This window comes from Ursus americanus, chromosome 7 (genome assembly GCF_024610735.1).
Source record: "Ursus americanus isolate L20-20 chromosome 7, mUrsAme1.1.p, whole genome shotgun sequence".
In the NCBI taxonomy this organism is placed as follows: Eukaryota; Metazoa; Chordata; class Mammalia; order Carnivora; family Ursidae; genus Ursus; species Ursus americanus.
The window spans coordinates 15,427,273-15,449,151 of record NC_142133.1 but is presented as its reverse complement, the minus strand read 5'-3'; the positions used below and the strand labels follow the sequence as shown (position 1 = coordinate 15,449,151).

The 21,879-nt window shown below is 46.0% G+C and overlaps 1 protein-coding gene across 2 annotated transcripts in view; it reads right to left on the bottom strand.

Moving 5' to 3' along the window:
• PRKCE (protein kinase C epsilon) overlaps positions 1-21,879 on the bottom strand; it is a 570,596-nt gene that overhangs the window by 221,428 nt on the left and 327,289 nt on the right. For both annotated transcript variants that reach the window (XR_015725163.1, XM_045787917.2), the window contains exons 8-10: positions 19,487-19,583; positions 16,674-16,870; positions 13,929-14,102 (exon numbers count right to left, since the gene is read on the bottom strand). Coding sequence is in view for 1 of the 2 variants with exons in the window: in XM_045787917.2 (XP_045643873.1) it covers positions 13,929-14,102; positions 16,674-16,870; positions 19,487-19,583 (468 nt within the window). In the remaining variant the exon portion in view is untranslated. The remainder of the gene's footprint in view (positions 1-13,928; positions 14,103-16,673; positions 16,871-19,486; positions 19,584-21,879) is intronic.

The following is a 21,879-nucleotide window of genomic DNA, read 5'->3' as shown; positions in this document are numbered from 1 at the left end:
TCAGGAACCATATGATCCTCTCAATCGATGCCGAAAAAGCATTTGACAAAATACAGCATCCTTTCCTGATTAAAACCCTTCAGAGTGTAGGAATAGAAGGTACATTTCTCAATCTCATAAAAGCCATCTATGAAAAGCCTACTGCAAATATTATTCTCAATGGAGAAAAGCTGGAAGCCTTTCCCTTAAGATCAGGAACTCGACAAGGATGCCCACTCTCGCCACTATTATTCAACATAGTACTAGAAGTCCTTGCAACAGCAATCAGACGACAAAAAGGGATCAAAGGTATTCAAATTGGCAAAGAAGAAGTCAAAATGTCTCTCTTTGCAGATGACATGATACTCTATATGGAAAACCCAAAAGAAGCCACTCCCAAATTATTAGAAGTTATAGAGCAATTCAGTAACGTGGCAGGATACAAAATAAATGCTCAGAAATCAGTTGCATTTCTATACACGAATAACGAGACCGAAGAAAGAGAAATTAGGGAATCCATCCCATTTACAATAGCACCAAAAACCATACGTTACCTTGGAATTAACTTAACCAGAGACGTAAAGGACCTATATTCTAGAAACTATAAATCACTCTTGAAAGACATTGAGGAAGACATAAAAAGATGGAAAGATATTCCATGCTCATGGATCGGAAGAATTAACATAGTTAAAATGTCCATGCTACCCAGAGCAATCTACACTTTCAATGCTATCCCGATCAAAATACCAAGGACATTTTTCAAAGAACTGGAACAAACAGTCCTTAAATTTGTATGGAAACAGAAAAGGCCCCGAATCTCCAAGGAACTGTTGAAAAGGAAAAACAAAGCTGGGGGCATCACAATGCCGGATTTCGAGCTGTACTACAAAGCTGTGATCACAAAGACAGCATGGTACTGGCACAAAAACAGACACATAGACCAATGGAACAGAATAGAGAGCCCAGAAATGGACCCTCGGCTCTTTGGGCAACTAATATTTGATAAAGCAGGAAAAAACATCCGGTGGGAAAAAGACAGTCTCTTCAATAAATGGTGCTGGGAAAATTGGACAGCTACATGCAAAAGAATGAAACTTGACCACTATCTCACACCATACACAAAAATAAACTCCAAATGGATGAAAGACCTCAATGTGAGACAGGAATCTATCAAAATTCTAGAGGAGAACATAGGCAACAACCTCTACGACATCGGCCAAAGCAACCTTTTTCATGACACATCCCCAAAGGCAAGAGAAACAAAAGATAAAATGAATTTATGGGACTTCATCAAGATTAAAAGTTTCTGCACAGCCAAGGAAACAGTCAGAAAAACTAAGAGGCAGCCCACGGAATGGGAGAATATATTTGCAAATGACACTACAGATAAAGGACTGGTATCCAAGATCTACAAAGAACTTCTCAAACTCAATACACGAGAAACAAATAAACAAATCAAAAAATGGGCAGAAGATATGAACAGACACTTTTCCAATGAAGACATACAAATGGCTAACAGACACATGAAAAAATGTTCAAAATCATTAGCCATCAAGGAAATTCAAATCAAAACCACACTGAGATACCACCTTACGCCAGTTAGAATGGCAAAAATAGACAAGGCAAGAAACAACATTTGTTGGAGAGGATGTGGAGAAAGGGGATCCCTCCTACATTGTTGGTGGGAATGCAAGTTGGTACAGCCACTCTGGAAAACAGTGTGGAGGTCCCTTAAAAAGTTAAAAATTGAGCTACCCTATGATCCAGCCATTGCACTACTGGGTATTTACCCCAAAGATACAGACGTAGTGAAGAGAAGGGCCATATGCACCCCAATGTTCATAGCAGCAATGTCCACAATAGCTAAATGGTGGAAGGAGCCGAGATGCCCTTCTACAGATGACTGGATTAAGAAGTTGTGGTCCATATATACAATGGAATATTACTCAGCTATCAGAAAGAACTAGTTCTCAACATTTGCTACAACATGGACAGCACTGGAGGAGATAATGCTAAGTGAAATAAGTCAAGCAGAGAAAGACAACTATCATATGATTTCTCTCATCTATGGAACATAAGAACTAGGATGATCAGTAGGGGAAGAAAGGGATAAAGAAAGGGGGGGTAATTAGAAGGGGGAATGAAACATGAGAGACTATGGACTATGAGAAACAAACTGAGGACTTCAGAGGGGAGGGGGGTGGGGGAATGGGATAGACTGGTGATGGGTAGTAAGGAGGGCACGTATTGCATGGTGCACTGGGTGTTATACACAACTAATGAATCATCGAGCCTTACATCGGAAACCGGGGATGTACTGTATGGTGACTAACATAATATAATAAAAAATCATTAAAAAAAAAATAAAGTTCTATAAACAAACAAACAAAACAAAACAAAACAAAACAAAAAAAACAAAAAAACAAATGGATCTCGTCAACCCAAGGTGTTTGCTAGTGAATCAGCTGGTAGACATTTAATAAAAGGAGTTGGCTTTTGTAAGGTGCACACCTGAATATATATATATATATAATTTTTCTTAAGGGTCAGATTTTATTTTCAAGTTTTCTTCTAGTGGACTTGCTTATACTTCTTTGTGTGGTTCATTTCCAATCTATGCACATAAAGAAATGCTCCTCGTATCTCTAATAAATTCCTCCAAAGGAAAGAAGTCAGAGTGAATTAGACTAGGGAATTATTGCCACACTAATAGCAACATGTTTCATTTGGTTGCGTTTGTGTGTTTCTAGTGTTCACTGTGAATCTAGAAAAGCTTCATAAATCAGGACTTGATAAAGGAGGTAGGATTTAACCTATGATCTGAAAAACAAAACAAAATGGGTGTGGGCTGCAAAAATCATGGAAGAAATGCTAAGAACAAAGTCATCATTTTCCCCAACCACTCCCTTCCCAGACTCTTACCATACTGCACCTTCCATGCTCCCTCTGGAGGACCAGGGAAGGCCTCAAAGCCCATTACCACTCATGTAACTATCAGCCAGCCAGGCCCAAATCAAACCTTAGAGCACGCAGCTCCGTTCTGAGAGCCGGGACCAGGTAATGAGCTCAGTTCCCTAGCAACCTGTGAGTGTTCCCGATAAAGTGGATTACATACTGCTGATGAATCACAAATAAATATCATATTGACCCAACAAAGGAGTAAATTTGTACCTGCTGCCACACCACGGTTGACCGAGAATTCTGTGATCCCTGCTAGTATTCTCCCTGGAACATCATGGGAGAACAAAATGCCCTGATGAGTCACAAGTGGATGTTTCGACTTCCTATTGCCTCCACAAAAGAAGTTCTCGTAACAGGAAGAAGAGGGTCTGTTTTTCCTTCCATTGCTCTCCCGATATAATTCAGATGGCCTAAAATACTACCCCCAAAGAGTTGTTCCAGGGTGCCTGGGGCAACAGACATGAGCAGTCGCCCCACCACAAATCAGCCAACTGCTGTCTTGTTTACACCTGGGTCTTTGGGAGTTTGGTTTGTGTTCATCCGTCCTCAAAAGCCTAATCTCCCCCTGGGCCTTCAGACAAAATGAAGTTTCTAGAAGCCAAGTGAGTCTGAATTCAGGCTCTGCCACTTCCAGCTGTGTGACCTGTCTTTGGGATAACAGGCCTACCTCAGAGGGTTGACTTGAAAATTAAATGAATTAATATATGTAAAATGTTTGAAATTGAACCTGGAATATGAATCCTATAGAAATTTTTGCTATGACTATCATTATTGAGCCAAGGACAACCCTGAAATGGAAGGTGGTGACTAGCCTACCTAAATGACCCCCGCCCCCCTCTCTCAAACCACAACAGCAGCCTCCAAAGACAAACCGTCAGAAGGGCAGTTGGGTCCAAGATGTTCCGTACTGGAACCAGTAACCTCTTCCTCCCCCACTGGGGAGCCAGCCCCAGTATGTGCCCCCCTCTGCCCACCACCTTAGTGACAGGAAGGAGACAAAGGGTCCAGCAAGAATTCCCTAGAATCTTGTGGATGAAACAAAGCATCTAGAGGAGATTCGCAGAAGCCACCGTCATGATGACCCAGTTCAAGCTATGGGTTGGGCAGTCAGAAGGATGAACTACCTAACTCCCAGGGACACACAACCAAAGGCATGTTTGTCACACATTAACTAGTTACACTTCTAAATGTATTAGATTTTACCATAAAGAAAAGACTTAATAATTAAGAAAAAGGATAAAACAAAGCATTCCTCTTCTAGTCAAGCACAGACTTCTAAAAGGATGGCTCTCAGTCATCTCTTCCTTGATGTCCTCCCTCCTGATGCACTTGTGAGAGGACTAGATGAATTAAGAAAATGGGTCATAGCTATAGTCAAGGACAATCTGGGCTCAGGTTAGGGGATAGGGAATACCCATTTTCTCTCTGTGTAGCTAGCTAGTATGCCCAGGGGTCAAATCTACCAACAATGGTTTTTCAACTCGGTTTCATGAACAGTTGGCCAACTAGTCAGAAGAGGTCATCCTTATAGGCAAGTGAAGCACAACAAAGCTCTCTGTCCAGTTTCGGGTCTGTCTTTGTAAAGGATATTGAAATTGACAACTGGGTAAGACAGAAGCTAAAATTTATTGTGTCTGCTGTGTGCTAGAAACTGTGCTATGCTTTAAAGGGACAACCACAATACCTTCTAGAAGTTCGTCTGATGTGTGACCATTAGTCATTGAAAGTATGTTTGAATTTGGAGCCCTAATGTAGAAGGATAGTCTTGAGAACATAAAGGCTTTGATCCAGGTAGAAGGAAGCATTTACTGAATTGAGCTTTGAAAAAGAAACACTAAATAGAGGCCCTGTTCACTGATTTCACCCTTGTTTTTCTCTGATTCACATGAGCAACAAGCAAGTCTGCAAGGGTCCTGCATATGGTTCCCTGTCGGTCACATTTTCAGAGATCTTTAGAATCTTATAGATCACGTTGTCTATCTCTATCTGTGTGTCCTCCCCCGGCTTTTACTAGGAGTGAGGAAATCGATGCCCAGAGAACTATCCCAGCGTAAGCTTCAGGGGCAGAACCCAGTGAGAACCAGAGACTCACAGTGCCTTCTTTCCTGGATCCCATTTTCCCTACAAGTCAACAGGGCGCGCGCGCACACACACACACACACACACAGCTGAATGGAACATACCCACCACTTGGCAATATCCCAAAGTCAAAGCATTAAGGGCCAAGCCGGGTCATCTGAAGCATCTGAGATCATGGAACAAAAAGTTCAGGTTATGTGAGGAAAGCCTATTGCTTAAGCTGAGTAATCTCCACAGATTGGCATCTACAAAACGCCCCGTGTGGAAAACAACATCAGTCCACTATCAAAATTCAATATGAATCTAAAAATAGACACACTGAAAAAAATAAAAAAGTAGATCCTGAAACCCAACAGATGGTGTTGGACGGAGGCAGGAGGTCTGACGTCAGCCATTGAGGAAACTGGCTTTGTTTGGTCAATGGGTTTGGGGGCTTGGACCTCTTGTGTTAGATTTTCCAATGAAACTTTTTATTTAAACTTGATCCTCGTGTACCCATCGGACTGTGAGCAAAGGACACCTGGGAAGGGTGCAGGTCACTGAACCTGACTGGCAGCAATCTCAGTCCACGTTTCTCATCAGGCCAGGGTTACCCCATCCATATTTTCTAGAGTATCAAATGGAGCCCTCTACTTTCCTCACAAGCAGGCTGGCCTTTCTAGACGCACAGGGGACATCAAATGGCCTGTGGCGACTCTTCCTTCAGAAGCTTTTTCCTACTGCCTCTGGATGCATGGGGGTTACTGAAACAGCCTCGTTCCCGGTACCTCTGCTGTCCCTTCCTCCCTTTCATCCATGGCCCACGGAGCTGCCGCGCTGTGCTTTCAGATCTTCACTTCCTGTAAGACCTCCAAGGGACCCTTTCCCTCCAGAATAAGCCCAAACGCCTTCCTGGCATTGCAAGGACTCCACAGAGCAGCCCGAATCTCCTCACGAAGGGGTCTTTCTCACGCACTCCTACTGCGGGCCTCCCGCTCCAGCACAGTCGTTGCTCTCCCTACACTGGGGGTCTGTGCCTGCAAACCGCTCCTTCCCTGCAGCTCCCTGCGCTCTGCTCCTCACCCCCCACTCAGCGACTCCCCACAGGGCACCTGCCCGTCCACCTTCCTCCGCAGCGGCCCTTCTCGCCCACGGGAGGCCAGGCTGGGGACCGCTGGTCTGAGTCCCTGCTCCGGCACTTAGCGAGCTGCGTGAGCCTGGCCCAGCTGCTGAGCACCCCGACCTGTTACACATCTGCCTGAAGAGGTGGCAGCGGCACCACACTCCCTGAAACTTAAGATTACGTTAGTTCTTGCACGAGGCTTGCCACGTAGTAGGTGCTCATTAAGTATAAGCCTCTCCCCTTCTCCTCACATACTGTCTTTATTCTCAGTTACTGACCGATGTCTATCAGATCTCCTCTCCTTGAACAGAGGGGTTGGGCTGCCTGCTATCTGCCAATGGCACCTGATATGCTGCTGAGACAGAGCAGACCCTCTTGGCCAACTTCCTCGTCATCAGAGCAGCGTCATAACCTCCTCATATTCTATCTACTGCCCTCTCTCTATCGCCCTCTCTCTCTCTCTCTCTCTCAATCCTTCTCTCTGGTGGGAAACCTTCCTCAGTGAGCCAGTGGTTTATACACACGCTTCGAGGCATTGTTTTCTCCAAGCACGTCTATTACTCACCCAAACAATTTAGAAGACAGCACTTGCAGAGGATACGAGAGACAATCTGCTTCAACAATTCCATCTCCACCTAAATCTCAGGAATGTGCCCGTGGTAACAATGGAAGGCCATTTGTAATGGAAGCCTTCAGGCAGTGCTGCTGTCTATACACATCAGAGTATATACAGGGAGGTAAAAATCATCAAGATTTCCTCCAGACTCTCAGAACTTACGGTGGTTTTAAACCGCGGGGGTTTTTTTAGGTGAAATTCTTTCTTCAAATGATATCTTACTTGGAATACTACTGTGTGAAGCAGTTAAAAGTGGGGCTGTTCCCAATGGAGCAGGAGGAGAAGCGTGAAGGTCCTCTTCCACAGCTTGCCCAGGGTCTGTGTGTCCACAGACAGACACACAGACACACACACACACACACAGCACCTCCATAAAACCAACTTTGAAACCTACAGCTTAGAGGAATATGCAAATAGGGGCACCTGGGTGGCTCAGTGGGTTAAGCATCTGACTCTGGATTTTGGCTCAGGTCATAATCTTGGGGTCGTGAGATCAAGCCCTGCTTTGGGCTCCCTGTTGGGTGTGGAGCCTGCTTAAGATTCTCTCTCCCTCTGCTGTACCCCCTCTCTCCCACTCTTAAAAAAAAAAACAACATGCAAATAGTTTAGGAGAATGCCTAAGTATATTCCTTGGTGGTGAAGAGTATTTGCTAGATGAACATGTATACATATGCATAGAATGTCAAAGGACCGTAAATCTCTCCTGCCATGTGTCAATGTCAAATAGATGACTGACAGTTTGTACTCAAGTGGATGTTACAGAAAGACAGAAACATAAAGAGGCAGTTCTGTGGCACACAGGCAGAAGCCATCTCTGGGCAGTGCCTTCCGGTTCACTTATCGCTGACATTCACTCCGCAAGAAGCCAAACACGGACTGGCGACCTGCAAACCCCCAACGCAGCGTTTTTCTACAAGAGGCCCTCACACATGTAGAAACCTGAGAAATCATTTGATTGAAGGATATTTAGTGACAGCAGGCATAGTTACACTGTATCTCCTGGTGAAACTTCATCGTGTACAGCATGATACCAAGTTTATAAATACAGATGTATAAACAGGAAATACATCAAAATGTGGTCACCACGAGCTCCCTTGGCAGGTAGCAAGGCACCATGACGCCCGCGGCGTGGTACACAGTGGGTGCTCAAAAAGTGATGGCCTAGTGGACAAGTGTGAGGACCTCATCCTACTCCAGGCCGTTTTGGATATACAGACGGTCCCTGACTTCTGATGGTTCAATTTAGGATTTTTTTTTTTTAATTTATGATGATATGAAAGCCATACACACTCACTGGAAACTGTACTTCAAATTTTGCCCTTTTCCCACACTAGTGATAGGCAGTAGTCTCTTTTGAGCTGGGCAATGGCAGTGAGCCCCACCCAGTTCCCAGTCAGTTACGTGACCGCGAGGGCCAACAACCCATGCACTTACAACCAATCTTAATCCACACAACCATTCTGTTTTCTCACTTCAGTATTTAGTCAATCACAGGAGATTTTCACCGGTTTACTGTAAAGTAGGCTTTGTATTAGATGACTCTGCCCAACTGCAGGCTCACGTAAGTGTTCTGAGCATGTGTAAAGGTCGGCTGGGCTAAGCTCTCATGTTCGGTAGAACAGGTGTATTCCATGCATTTTTGATGTAGGATATATTCAACTGATGATGGGTATGTCGGGATATTACCCCATTAAGTAGAGAAAGATCTGTAATTCCTGTGCCCATGTCCTGTTTCTCTTTCCTTCTCTCTTGTACTTCCAGAAAGCAGATACATTTCCAGAAAGAGTCTGATGGATCCTGCTACACTTGCCAGCTTAGGGGCATTGTTTTTTTGTTGTTGATTTTTGTTTTTTTAATTCCAATCTCGCTGAGTTCAAGTAAAACAGAGCTATCATCCTCAGACCCTTTCTCCTGTGTGTGACAGCAAATGGAGACTGGGGAGAGGGATTTGGAGGTGAGGCTATCTGAAGCAGAGAATCTGAACAGCAGGAAGGAGCTCAGACAGAATAATGTGTGAGCAAGGGCTGTCGGGAAATCTCCATTCCAATCTGAATTCTATTACAGTCAAGTGGTAAGGCCTCGCAGGGCCTCAGTTTCCCATCTGAAAAAGACAGTGACCATACTTGCCTCACAGAGATGTTTGGGAACATGTGCAATGGCTGATAAAAGTGAAGGTATTTTTAAAAGGAACTGTCCTGTCCTATCAAATTCAAGGTTTCCTTCGAGGCAAAGGGGCAGTAGCATCGCAGACTAAGAGCCAACACGCATACCTCTCCGTCCCGGGGGCATGTGAACGTTAATTAACTCTATAACCTTTTGTTTCGTCAGGCAGAATGCATCCTGGTATGCTTCAAGACCTGAGTCAGATACTGTGAAGCCTTGCTTGATTATGAAAACTCTTATCTCCTCTGACTGGCTGGGGCATGCCCGGCCTGTCCACACACAGACACAACCTACCAAATACACATACACACACACACACACACACACACTCTTTCTCTCTCTCTCTCTCTCTCTCCCTCCCTCTCTCGCTATCTCTCTCTCCCTCTCTCTTGATCCCCACAAGCCCACCCCACAGGCCTCAGACCATCCCTCCACAAGAGCATAGAGTTTACCGTCCCCCCACTAGTTTGATTTGATAGCATCTTGATTTCCAGGTGGCCGCCTGACCCACAGACCAACTCATGGTGCTGAACGTGTCAATCTACGTTTGTGAGACACCAGACCCAGTCAAAACCCCTCCAGCCCCTTCCACATCCGGCGGCTTCATACTTGATTCAATGGTTTCTTGGCTCTTTTTGACTTAATCTGACATAGTCATCTCTTTCAAAAAAAAAAATCTACCAGTGGCCAAATTTTTTACTTTGTTTTTTGCTCTTCTGTTTGCTGTCCTACAGAGTTAATGATCAAAATAAGCACCAGGGTCCCTCGCAACTACTACCTCTCCCCTACCATTGGCAACGCTCCTTCTCCGTAGTTCTCACTCCACACTCACACAGCTTATTAAAACTCATTTGAAAAATGTCTCCAGTTGCTTTTTAAGGATTTTTCCATTCTGCATTTCCCCCAGGGCAGCGAGGGAGGCTGGCCAAGGGAGATTCTCTAGGAGTTCACCCTCTGTTTCCTTTGTAGCAGCTGAGAGAGGCAGAACCCTCCAGGAGCTAGCTTCCCAGGCCTGGCGGGAAATGCCAAAGGGTGGGGGATGGGGACGATGAGGTAGAGATTAATATTTTTAAAGAGGAAAAATCATGGATGAAATTACTCAAGACAAGTTTTATGGGATCCAGTCAGAAGCGATGATTTCACAATGGGGATCAGACACAGAATCTAAAAATGCCTGAGAATTTTATTTCCTTTAACTACAAAAACAAAACAAAAGCAAAAACAAGCCCATCACTCAGTGGCTCGCCCATCCCTCGCTTTCTGTGGGTGCGGGAGAAGCCTGAAAAGGCAGTTCCTGAAGTCGCTCCTCACCCTAAGACCAGACTTTGACCAAGCCCATAACCCGCAGAGCCGCGCAGGTGCCCGGCCCAGCGAAGGAGGTTCACAGCACGGCAGACCCTGAGCAACACGGTAGATGGGGCACCAGGCCCCTGCATGGTCAAAAATCCCCATATAACTTCTGACTCTCCCACAAACCTTTACCAGTAGCCCACAGTTGAGCAGAAGCCTTACTGAGAACATAAACAGGCGGTTAACGTATTTTGTAGGCTCCATGTATTATATACTGTGTTCTTACAATAGAGTAAGCTAGAGAAAAGAAAATGCCATTAAGGAAACCGTGAAGCAGAGAAGATGTGTTTACAGCCCTGTACTGTCTCGAAAACAACCCACATGTAAGTGGACCAGTTCGAAGCCATGTGGGTCCAGGGTCAACTGTATTTCCATCCCCTCTCTACCAATCATCTGCTCTCGCAGGTTAAGGCATTTCGCTCGTCGTCTCCCAAACACCCTCCACTCTTGCTCTCCTTCCTTGTGCAGGCAGTGTCATTTGCTTTTCATCCTTCCAGATCCCTTGGAGAACGATCAGAGTACACGAACCAATGGCACGTAGGCATGGCACAGAAAAGGCCAAATCACCCTTGAACTGCACCTCCACAGCGGGCTGTGGGGACCAGACCTAATTCATGACTTGACATCATGACTGGCGCCAAGAGATTTACACAGTCATCGCCAGGGGTCACCACACTGGACAGGCACCCGCACCTCACACACACCTAAGTCCTGTCAGGCCACCTGTGTAGCGCGTGGCCTGAAGCTATGTGCAAACCATCAGGAAGTTCTCAAAGCCTGTTTCCATGGGGGCCCCTTCTTCCTACACACAGAAAAACAAAGGCTCACCTAAAAATGACTCAACGTTATTGCTGCTTTGTGTGTCAGAATAAAACAAGAGTGAAAGAAATCCTAATAGGATTTCAATCAGATCTCACATTCCTTAATTGTGTATTAGAGTCTTAGTTGAAACCAGGTTCAGGGTAACTCAGAGGAATTGTGCTTTCTTTTCAGGAAAAGCAAAGCTAAAGCGGGACGGAGCTATGGCGACGGAGCCTGGCTCCCATTCCCAGCCCCGACCACGGCCCAAGTGTGGCCCATCCTTCCCTCCTCAAAGCCTGGCTTGAGCTCCCACCCTACTCCAAACTCCAAGAGCACCTCTCCTCTGAGTCCTCCTGGTTTGAACAACCCACGCCATGCTCTTTGCTGCCATTTGCTTACAGAAAGAATATAATCTCCGCATTGCTTAGGGATCGAACCCCTTCAACTTTTTGCTGATAAGCCCAGAGCCAGCACCTACCTCATAGTCAGATGAATGAATAATAGCTATTCTTTAAAACCATGACTACTGGTTATCATAAGAAGTTGGGGATTTAGAAAACAATTCTTCATAAGATTGCTTTCATTAGTAAGCTAAGGTCCTTCAGGTTAAACAGAATTCCCTTTTGACAAGTTAGGTGAACATACATCTGCTGTGTACAGCGGGGTATGCTATTGTTCTCCCGAACAATGGTGGCATGGCAGGGGGGGCGGGGCAAAGTCGCTCCTATAACTGTGGCTATCTGATATCGGCCTGAGAAAAAGACTTAGCAAATCTCTGAACTACTAAAGTCCCTTCTCTCCCCCACCCCACTCTCCAGCCACCAAGATCCTAATCTCCATGTCAGTTTGGTTATTGTTCTTTCATAAAGAAAATCCATGGTGTTACTCAACACCATTTTGTGCTCCAAAAGCTGCCATACAATGAGGAACCTTAGCCTTGATGTTCTACAATACACAGAGGAGAACACTGTTGACATGGAAGATAGTCATTCCCTCAGTTGTTCACCAAGAGGCGTAGGAAAGCTGACCCTCCACTGTGGCTCCCCAAGGATATTGGACCTCTTGGCATTGTGTCCAAAGAAAAAACATCAGTGCAAATCCTTACCCAGGAAACCACCTCGGATAGTGAAGGAGATGGCTACCCAGCAGGGGTAGGGAAAGACAGGGAAAGTGCCTCCCACAGAGGGGACACTGTGCTGGGTCAGGCAAGAGAGAGTATCAGGGTGATATTAGGGCAAGGTCCACTGGACTGGGAGTTCCAGAGACCAGATGCCAAGTCCGTCTTGGCCGAGACACAGTGTCTTAAGGGAAAAAGACTTCTCCTCAGAAATCTGATTTTCTTACTGGTGCAAAAACTAGAGAAAAGAAGAACATCGATCATATGATTGTTTCTCTTTTCTCACGTTGGGCTCTGCGTATGTGCACATACATGCATAGACCTACAAATATGAGGCATTACATATAACATGTCCAAAACAAGGATTGCCAATGGGTCCTGTACTTGCTTGGAAAAGGGATTCCAGGTTTTCAGAAGGTATTTCTTATTCCTGAGAGATCAGAGGGATAAGAAAAATGCCATTAGATCACCATTTCTCAGTGTGGGGTAGGTAGTGGTATGGGTGGAGCTTAAGAACAAATAATTGGGAAATACTAGATTAAATAAAGACGATTTTTTTTTTTTGTCCCATTGCAGTTCTCCTCAGGGACTTTAATAAGCAAGTGAATGTTGAGACGGTCTTTTAAAAGAGTTCAGACTGCAATTTCCCAAACCATGGGCTACAGAGTCCTTTATGCTTAAGAGTTTCTCAAGTGATGAAGGCTTAGAGAAATACCCTTTGAGAAACAGTGTACCAAAGAGACTGTAAAGTCCCTGAGATCAGGGATTGGGCCTTGCTTACCACTGTAGCTTTACATCTGGCACATGGGAAGAATTCAACCAAATATAATAAAATAAAAATTTGCCAAATGACAAAATGAGTAACTGTTGAATTCAAAGTAGAAGACTGTCATCGCAGTGACGTAGAGGTGGGAGGATGCCAAGGGGCAAGGGATCATCTCTCCAAGATGGCGCCCTTCACTGTCTGGGCTCCAGATGGGCACAGGGAGGAGTTTCAGGAGAAGTTGCCTGTGCCTTCTCAAGAAGCTAAGGGCTACAGACCCATAAGGCATCCTCAAAGACTTTAACTTTCTCCCCCCCCCCAAAAGGGGTAATAAAATAAGAGCTCCATGAAGAATATTGGCATTTCTCTTCTTTACTAAGAATAAATTAAAAAATCAGTTATGATACTCATAGGTCAAACTCCATAATGCAGTTACAGATTATTTTTGTTTCTTTACTGCCACCTTCTGGTTCCCAGGCTCCTACATGGTAAATTTAAAACGTCACCTTACATTTGTATTTCGCCAGGGCATTGTAAGCACTCGTCCACAGCCTTTGCCTACTATGACATTATACCACAAAAGTGGTTAGGGTGGCCTTCGCTCCTTTTCATTTGACCTGAAGGCAATAGGGAACTTAAGTGATTTGCTAGTGATAGAAAGTTAGAGGAGCGGAGCAAGGACTAACCACACCTGTTGGTTTTTCTAAGGAGCAAACACTGGATTTAGCCATTTGGCTTTGTCCAGCTACCTCTGCAAAGAGTTCTACTGCCCTCTCATCCCTCCACAAGAACCTTGAATGGAAAATTCCATGCCCTTAAAAAAGAGGATGTTGTTCAAATACACCCTGATCTTTTCCATTCGTTCCACTTTACAAGGCCTATGAGAAAAGAACGTAGAGGGTCGGCAATTGATTTTTTTTAAATCTGACATCAAGATGCCATCCCATCATACAGCACTGCCCCAAGGTGGCAGCCACCATTTTCTTCTTAGCCATACCTTGGTCTGAAAGCAGCAATAGAGTTGGGTTAGGTACGGGTGTTTCCGTGCCAGCGCCAAAATCCTCTTCTCTGTCATCGTGCAGTCCACGTCATCATCCTGGAGGATGACATCCTTCTTTAAGACCTTCACAGCATATACTTCATCTTTGCCTTTCAGCTCTGCCAACATGACCTGCAATGAACCCAAACCACTCCCGTCAATCTACACATGCGTGGAATCAAAAGAAAAAACACAAGTCAATATCAAAGGCTTTAAAAACTAACTTTTTTCTTTCATTTTAAATACTATAACATTAAAAAATGTTTAGAAAAAATACTCATCCTATTATAGCTACTATTATTTATTTATGTTTCATTCTAGCATAGGGCCCAGGCAAAGAAAAAAGAAGTTCAACACACATCTGTGAAATAATTATCCATATGTACATATACATTCACCATACTTGCAATTATAGTATTGCACAAATATTTTTTAACTGACATTAATAAGGATTTATCATCTACACTGTCACTATCATTATCAGGGTTGCTTATACTCAATTGAAAGAAATATATTACAATTTATTTAGCCATTTACTGCATATTAGATACTTAAGTGAAACCTAATTATTAAATATCATAGAAATAAATTGGATGGAGTATTTTTATACATGTCATTTTTTTTCTTTTTGGGGGACCATAAACTTAAGGTAGAAAGTCTTAGAAATAGGTTGTAAGGTTAAATATTTTGCACATTTCTTGAGTTTCAAAAAGGATGTACAAAATAATCTGCCACTAGGAATGTGGAGATGTTTTAGTTTCATGGCAATATACCCACATTGGGTGTTTTCACTTAAAAAGTGTTTTTGTTCACGTAACAGGTGTGAAACATAACCTCAAGGCTGCTTTAACTTGCAATGGAACTTCAAAAAATTTTTCCTTTAAATTGTATTTGTGTGAACTGTCAGTTTTATATTCAAGATAACTGTCTAGTTCCATCTACTGTCTTATATTATTTTCTTACGAATTTGTATGAGTTTGGTATATAACGATACTAACACTTTGCTCTCTGCAAAGGTCTGTCTAAGCCTGTTTTATGCTTTTCTGTTCGCTAGCAAACAGCATCGCTTGTCCTGACGTAGCTCATCTGTCATGTCTGCCTTCATGGTTCTTCCATAGCGTTACCGCTGGGAATGTGATTCTTCTCCAGAGAGCAAATTCACAGTTCTGTGATCTTCAAGTTTTCCTATCCTTTGATATTTTTGCACTCATTTCTCCGCAATGTGACAAGTCTTTTCCCTCTTAAACAACCAACTCCTAAGCTCCATATTTCAGGGCGAGCGGCCAGGGCTCAAGAGCAGTAACTCAGAAGCTTCAAGAGGGAATTCAGGGAGCTACCTGAGGAACTTCCGTCGCCCACACGTAACGCGAAATCTTTAAAACTGGCTCAAACGTTGGCTGCGATTTTTCCTAAGAAACAACCTAAATGCTCCAGAGTCATCCAAGTTCCCATCCTGCCTACGCAGTGCGGAGACCTGGAAACTCTGAGCCTGCTCGTTTCCCTTGACTCTTGTTCAAAATTAAAGCCGCTCACATCCCTGAGTTACGCCTGGACCGGCGCACTGCGGCCAGTTTCTTATTTACTCAGTCTCTGAAGAATGTGATTGCCTCAGCATCTGCGTTTAAGGACTCTCCTCGGGTTACCTTCCTGCTACAGGGATCTCAGGATGTGATGGGGCAGGTGAGGGGCTGGGAGGTAGGCCCATGCCCTAGAGGCTTCCAGAGCCATTCCCTGCAGCTCAGTAAGCTGGCTGATCCCTAGGCTGCTGCTTTCAAGAGCCCAGGACACCTGAGGGCATGTGACTCTCGGGAGCCACCAAGCCCAGGGCCTGGGCCCAGCAGCCGGGCATGGAAAGGCACCTCCCAGGGACTCCCATCTTTGCAGAGTGCAAGGGAATAATCAGGGATCTCAGCTGAAGTGTTAGCCAGCATCCTGGGCCCTCTGCCCTTCTGTTTTCGTCCTAAAATGAACGGGGGTTATTTCCCCGCATCACTGTGCCATCAGAATGGGGCCCGATCACCAGGAAAGCTTCACGGCGCACACTCGGCACACGCACCCCCGCCAGGCTCTGCTCATCTCAGCATGGGGCAGGGCAGGGAGAACGGCACCGAGGGCAAGATCCAAGCCAGGAGATGATTATTCTCTTTCTCTTGCCACATGTGCAGGATAAACAGCCCTTAGTAAGTGCCAGAAAAGTCAGTTAAATAGCATTGAACTTTCCAAATAATACATGATCAGATTTGCTCGGAGCCTGAAGTTCACGGAGGGCAGAGATTCCAGAGTTCATTTTCAAAGTCTCTGTCATGAATTACAGCCAGAATTTCAGATGGCTCTGTGAAGGAGGGAAGAAATGTGGTGCTACTATCACTGATTACGGGGATGCCAAGCACACGTAGAGCGATTTAAACGTTCCCAAGTGCTTTTCCTACCCACGACCTCACTTCATGCCTGTGTCCCCATTTGACAAATGAGAAAAACTGAGTCCCAAGGAAGTTAACTGACTAGCTGGAAGTCCCATAGCTCATGAACCACAGATCCCGGGCTCCCAGCTGCTTGGCCACAGGCCGTTTCCACGGAACAAGGAAGGAAGACGCAACAAGACCAGCCCGAAATGTTCACAGCCTAATCTTATTTACATCAGACAGATGAGGCAACGCCACGGACCCGAAAAAGTCAGCGGTTGTACCCACGCACGCCACAGACCTTGCCAAAGCTGCCTTTGCCCAGCACCTTGATGAAGGTGAACTCATCCAGACCCAGGCGCTTGGCTTGGCCCTGCCGCACTTCGCCGTTCTCGCCGGGGCTTGCCAGCTGGCCGTCGCCGCCTGCTGCCCGGTGCTCCTCCCCGCGGTTGTCAAAAGACAAGGCCTTCCGGATGTTGTTTTCAAGTTCTTTTATTTCTAGGGCCAAGGGTGACAAGACATCACATTAGTGCATACCTCAGGATCCCTTCCCATCAGGACTCAGCACTCAGACCGCACCCCCGCATCCCTGACCCCCCGCCACTGTGAGGTCCCAGCCCGCCTTCAGATTCTTCATAGCAACCGATCCAGCGCGGCATCCCTCCTTTCCTTTCCTCTCCACGCTTTCATTGGCACTAACGTACAGCAGGGTCTAGGGATGCCAAGAAAAGGAGGCCACGGCTCCGCCCAGCCAACACCTTCAGATTACACCGAACCCCGGCCCTCTCTCTGAAAGCCCCTCTGGCCTGTGGCCTGTCCCGTTACTCTAGGCGTAGTGCAAATAAAAGAACTTCTCTGGAACCCTGCGGAGTCGCAAAGACAACAGGTCCCTTCGAGTTCCCTTTGAAAATTAGAACAATGCCTAACTGAGAATTGTCATCACGGTAATCACGGGTATCAAAATAACTGTATCAGAAGCTAGGACTGGGAAGCCTTTAACTTCTAAAGGACTTTACCTGGCCTTATTGTTGCGTTTATTCCCATACCCACCTCCCACAAGGTTATTCAACAAAACGAGCCACGCACTTCTCATTAACTAAAGAATTGCTGCCCAAGAGTGACATGTTGCAAATTTATCTCAGACGGGGCAGGGATTCCTTCGTACAATTTCACAACCACGGGGCAGTCTTGTGCCCCTGCAGAGCACATGACCTGAACTACCCTGCGGTGATAACACTGGATGACCCCTTGGCCTTTCCTGTTTGAGCAAGCTTTATTGTTAGCTATTCATTCACCTAGACACACACACCTCTCAGAGCAGAACTGGGCACCACAAGCCTAACCCGATTTTAGAGCTGCTCACGAATACCTGGGATGATGGAAGGGGAGCACTTGGGCATCAGAATGAGGCATGACCAGGTGCTGCCTGACAGAAAGAGATCTTCAGCTTCTTTTCAGAAGGATGGGGGCCCATGACAGCCTGCTCAAGAAATCCCGACCTTTCTTAGATCTGCTGGGGTGGAGGGGAGGGGGGGTGGGGACGGCTCCTGAGTCTAAGGCTCTCCCTTGCCAATTCAGCCATTTCCTAGCAATTTTCCTTACTAAGTGTAACTTCTAGTCTCAGCAAACAGCTTAACGTCTCAGTTTCCAAGGCAGGCTATTAAATGGAGTTTGGAAAACAGAACTTGGGTGTTTGGGGATTCCAACACTTGAAGAAAATGTCATTCTGTGTCTTCATACAATGGAAGGAAGAGAAACTGTGTGTTCTCTCTGTCCTGTAGCAATACTATGTGCTAAGAGGGTCCCTGCATCCACTTGTGCCCACACCACTGTACTGACCAGGGACAAACACAGGCAACATATCCTGCCAGGTCTGGGCAGCACACCAGGCAGCGGCCAGGCCTAGAAACTGGCCTAGAAACTACGCTCCACCTCTCTCTTACTGGAGGCGTCTCCCACGTAACACAGTCTCCCTGAAGCTCTTGAAGGAGGTCTCGGCACTCGAAAGGGACACGTGAAAATACCCACGTGGGTTCCAGGATAATACCGACTAGTTTGGAGGCCCCAGCACACCACTGGATTACTTATGAATGGGTCAAATCTTTTTTGGCATGAAGCAGAGTACAAAGATGCGGAAAGCTAATCAGAGCAGCAAGAAGCAGGACTCACACCAATTTGCTCTGTGACCTCAGGATTGGCACACATTACCCTGCAACTGTTCTGTTTCCGCCTGGGTAAGCCGACGTGGGTCACAGCGATGACCCTCAGGGAGGGTTTGCTGGCACAGATTCTGAGACCGGGGTCCCGAAATCAGGAGGGGTATGGTCTCGCCCTTACTACTAACTTAGTTCCAGAGCACTGGACAGAACTTCTCGACTCTCTGATCTTCCACTACCCACCCTGTGACATGGGGACAGGGATGAGCACCCAGAGTTGGTGTGAGCATAAGATTAAGACAGTGAACACAAAGAGGTTACAGACAATCAAGGCACTCAATGGTGATGATTATTCTTGTTCTGCAGAAGCATACATCCCTTTCCAGGGATGTCTGGTCACCAGAAGGGAAGGTTTTAAATGTGTTAGTCTCCCCTCAGCATTCTGGGATGTCTGCAGAATTCAGAAACTTTGACTACATTCAGCATATTCTCATGAGGAAGAAGGAAACATTCAAAGGTGAGCTTTAGGAAGGGGTCAAGCCTAGAGCTGGCTTCCTCCCTTCTCTCGGTCTGTTCTCCGGCTCCGTGCTCCTGTCCCTGCCCATCCACAGGCCACGGCAGGAGGTCTGGGAGCAGGTCCCGGGGCACTTGCCTATACTCGGAACCCTGGAAGGAGGCGGGGGTAAACAAAGAGCTACAACATCACCTGCTCTCTCTCTCTCACCCTGGCCTCAACAGGGTTTAAGGCAAGCACAACTGTTCAAGTGCCTGTCCCTCAAGGCGGCCTTGCAGAGAGAAAGAGCGGCTAAGCAGTCAGTAGGGAGTGGGCGTCTGAAGCCCTTCCTGGGCCACCCCCGGTCCGGCTCACAAGGGTCGGACCAGGGTGCAGAGGCTCCAAGCTCCTCAGTCCTTCCGGTGACACTGCTCAGAGGTAACAAAGCAAATCTGAGGGCCTCACCCTGGTCACAAGGGGAGGTGGGTGCTGACTTCGATCGATCTTCCTCCGACGGCGAGCTTCCAGAAGTGGGCTGCGGGGACTCAGCGCCAGCAATGAGCTAGAGAGAGGGAGAGACAGAAGGGCACGTGAGAAGGGAGGGTGGGAGCTGCCTCGAGGTCGGAAGCATGGAGGCGAGGTACGGAGCAGGGGGCCTGCAGGAGTCCCTGGCGCCCAGCAGCGCTTGCTGAACGGACATTCTCAAAGCAGACTCAGGTGTCATTTGACGACAGTGAAAGGGAAGGCAAGAGACTGCACCGGGTCATGTACGGAAGTGCTGAGTCACTCCACTGTATACCGGAATCTAATATTACACTATACATTGACTAACTGGAATCAAAATAAAAACTTAAGAGAGAGACTGCAATTAATCAATTTTCGTTCTATCCAAGCACAACTGTCCCAGGTCCATCGAAACGTCCCTCGCCTATGGGAGCAACGCAAGTTAGCGCACCCAAAGCCACTCAACGTTCGTCTCTAACACCTGTTGGGCATTTATCCATCGTCTTGTTCAGCTGTATTGAGTCGATGGCCTCTGCACGTGGATGTTGTGGTGGGCTCTCTACTGAGGTAGACTACAGGCTCTTGGAAGGTAAGACTCTATCCAGTATTTGTGTTGCTTCTGGCGCCTTGCATAAAATGATACCTTTAACAGAAGCTCAATAAAGGTTTTTAGATGTGTGGATATTGGTTGGCAAATTTTAATAGAGCACCCCCCAGTGAAGTCTATTTGCTGGCAGAGATGTGGGCACACCCGTGTTAAGTTCCCATTAAAGTCAGAGGTTTGGACTAAGTGGTCACTCGTAGGTGAAGAGTAAAATAGAACAAAACTATCAGCTGGGTGCACACGTCCTCTCTGGACAATGGACTACTTGCAGGGGCAACGTGAAGACAGGCAGCGCTCCAGCAAGCCTGACACTCTTGCAAAGAAGCCCTTTTAGCTTCTGACCAAGGGTACTTCTCTCCCTTTCTCTCACATGAAATTGAGCTACTACTTGGTCCCGTGGCATTTTCTAGCTTTTGCACCAGAAACAATCCAGCAAAAAAAAAAAAAAAAAAACATTAGAATCCTCTAGTCTTTAACTCTGTCTCTTCCTGAAATTTCTCCATGTTGGCTTCTCACCATGAGCTTCCCCCAAATCTCAGACAGATGATGCCTGGTTATTGGCGTTATGGCCCGTGAAAATAGTGGGGAGAGGGCAGGTGTGTATTACATTTTCTCTTAAATGTTTGATGACAGTTAATAATGATTCTGTCTCAGTTTACTTCTAGCACGGTAAAAAGCGATATCTCCCATGAAGGGTGCTCCCTAGGGCTCATAAACGTGTATGTCCAACAGTGTCATGACAGGGTGTTTGCTTAACCCGCCTCTTTGGTGGGGGCCTAGCATTCTTGGACGCTGATATTCTGGTTGCAATTTCAATGTCTTGGGTCAATAACCTAAGTCCTGTTTCCACTAGTGGAATTTATGGAGCTGAGAGCCACCAGGAGCACAAAATCTCACAGCTAACCAACCAGGGACAAAAGGATTCTTTTTGTCCAACCCTTGCAAAACAGCTTTGCTTATTGGGAAGGCAGAGAGGGAGGAGTTTAAGAAGATGGAAACAATCCAAACCTCCCCATTCGAGGGAAAGAGCTCTTGCGAGAGGCACCAGGGAAAGAGGCGTGGGCAGTTTCTAGAGAAGGGAAACACAGAGCCCTTCAGAAGATATTTCAGGGCACAATTTAGGGAGGACATTAAGGAGTCAAAACTGTAGAGCAAGTGGAGACAGACTTGCTTTTCTGGTAAGTGCTTGAGAATGCCTGATACCAGGCGATGAGGATCTCCCCGTCCCCCACCCCCAACCCCACCAGGATATCTTGCCCAGTTAACATGGCTCTGATTTTCTCAGAACTTCATTTATTGAAGACTTTTACATTTTCTAGGCTGGAAGCCAAGGCCAAGAAGGACCTTCGAACGCAATGCTATGAGATGCCCTGAGCTCCATTTACATCTGTGGGCCCTGACTTACCATAACATAAATAACATCTTCGCAAATGGATCTCTTCCTACTAACATTCAGAATGTCACCTGGATAGAGACAGGGGGCTTTGGTCTCCAAAGAAAGGCCCAGATGTTTCACGTGGCGGGGCATTAACAATACCCCTCAGGCAGCACTACCACGAATATTCTTGGCCTGCTCCCTAGAGAAGAACGTGGTCCCAGCTCTTCATCCGTGTATTCTCATTACAGTGACACCAGGGATGCAGACAAGCCTACCTCCTCGTCTAGAATTGTGCTTTTTCTAGAAGGAATTCCAAAGTCCTCATCTCAAAGATTAGGTTTCCCTGAGGAACAGAACACTTGAGACTTGCTT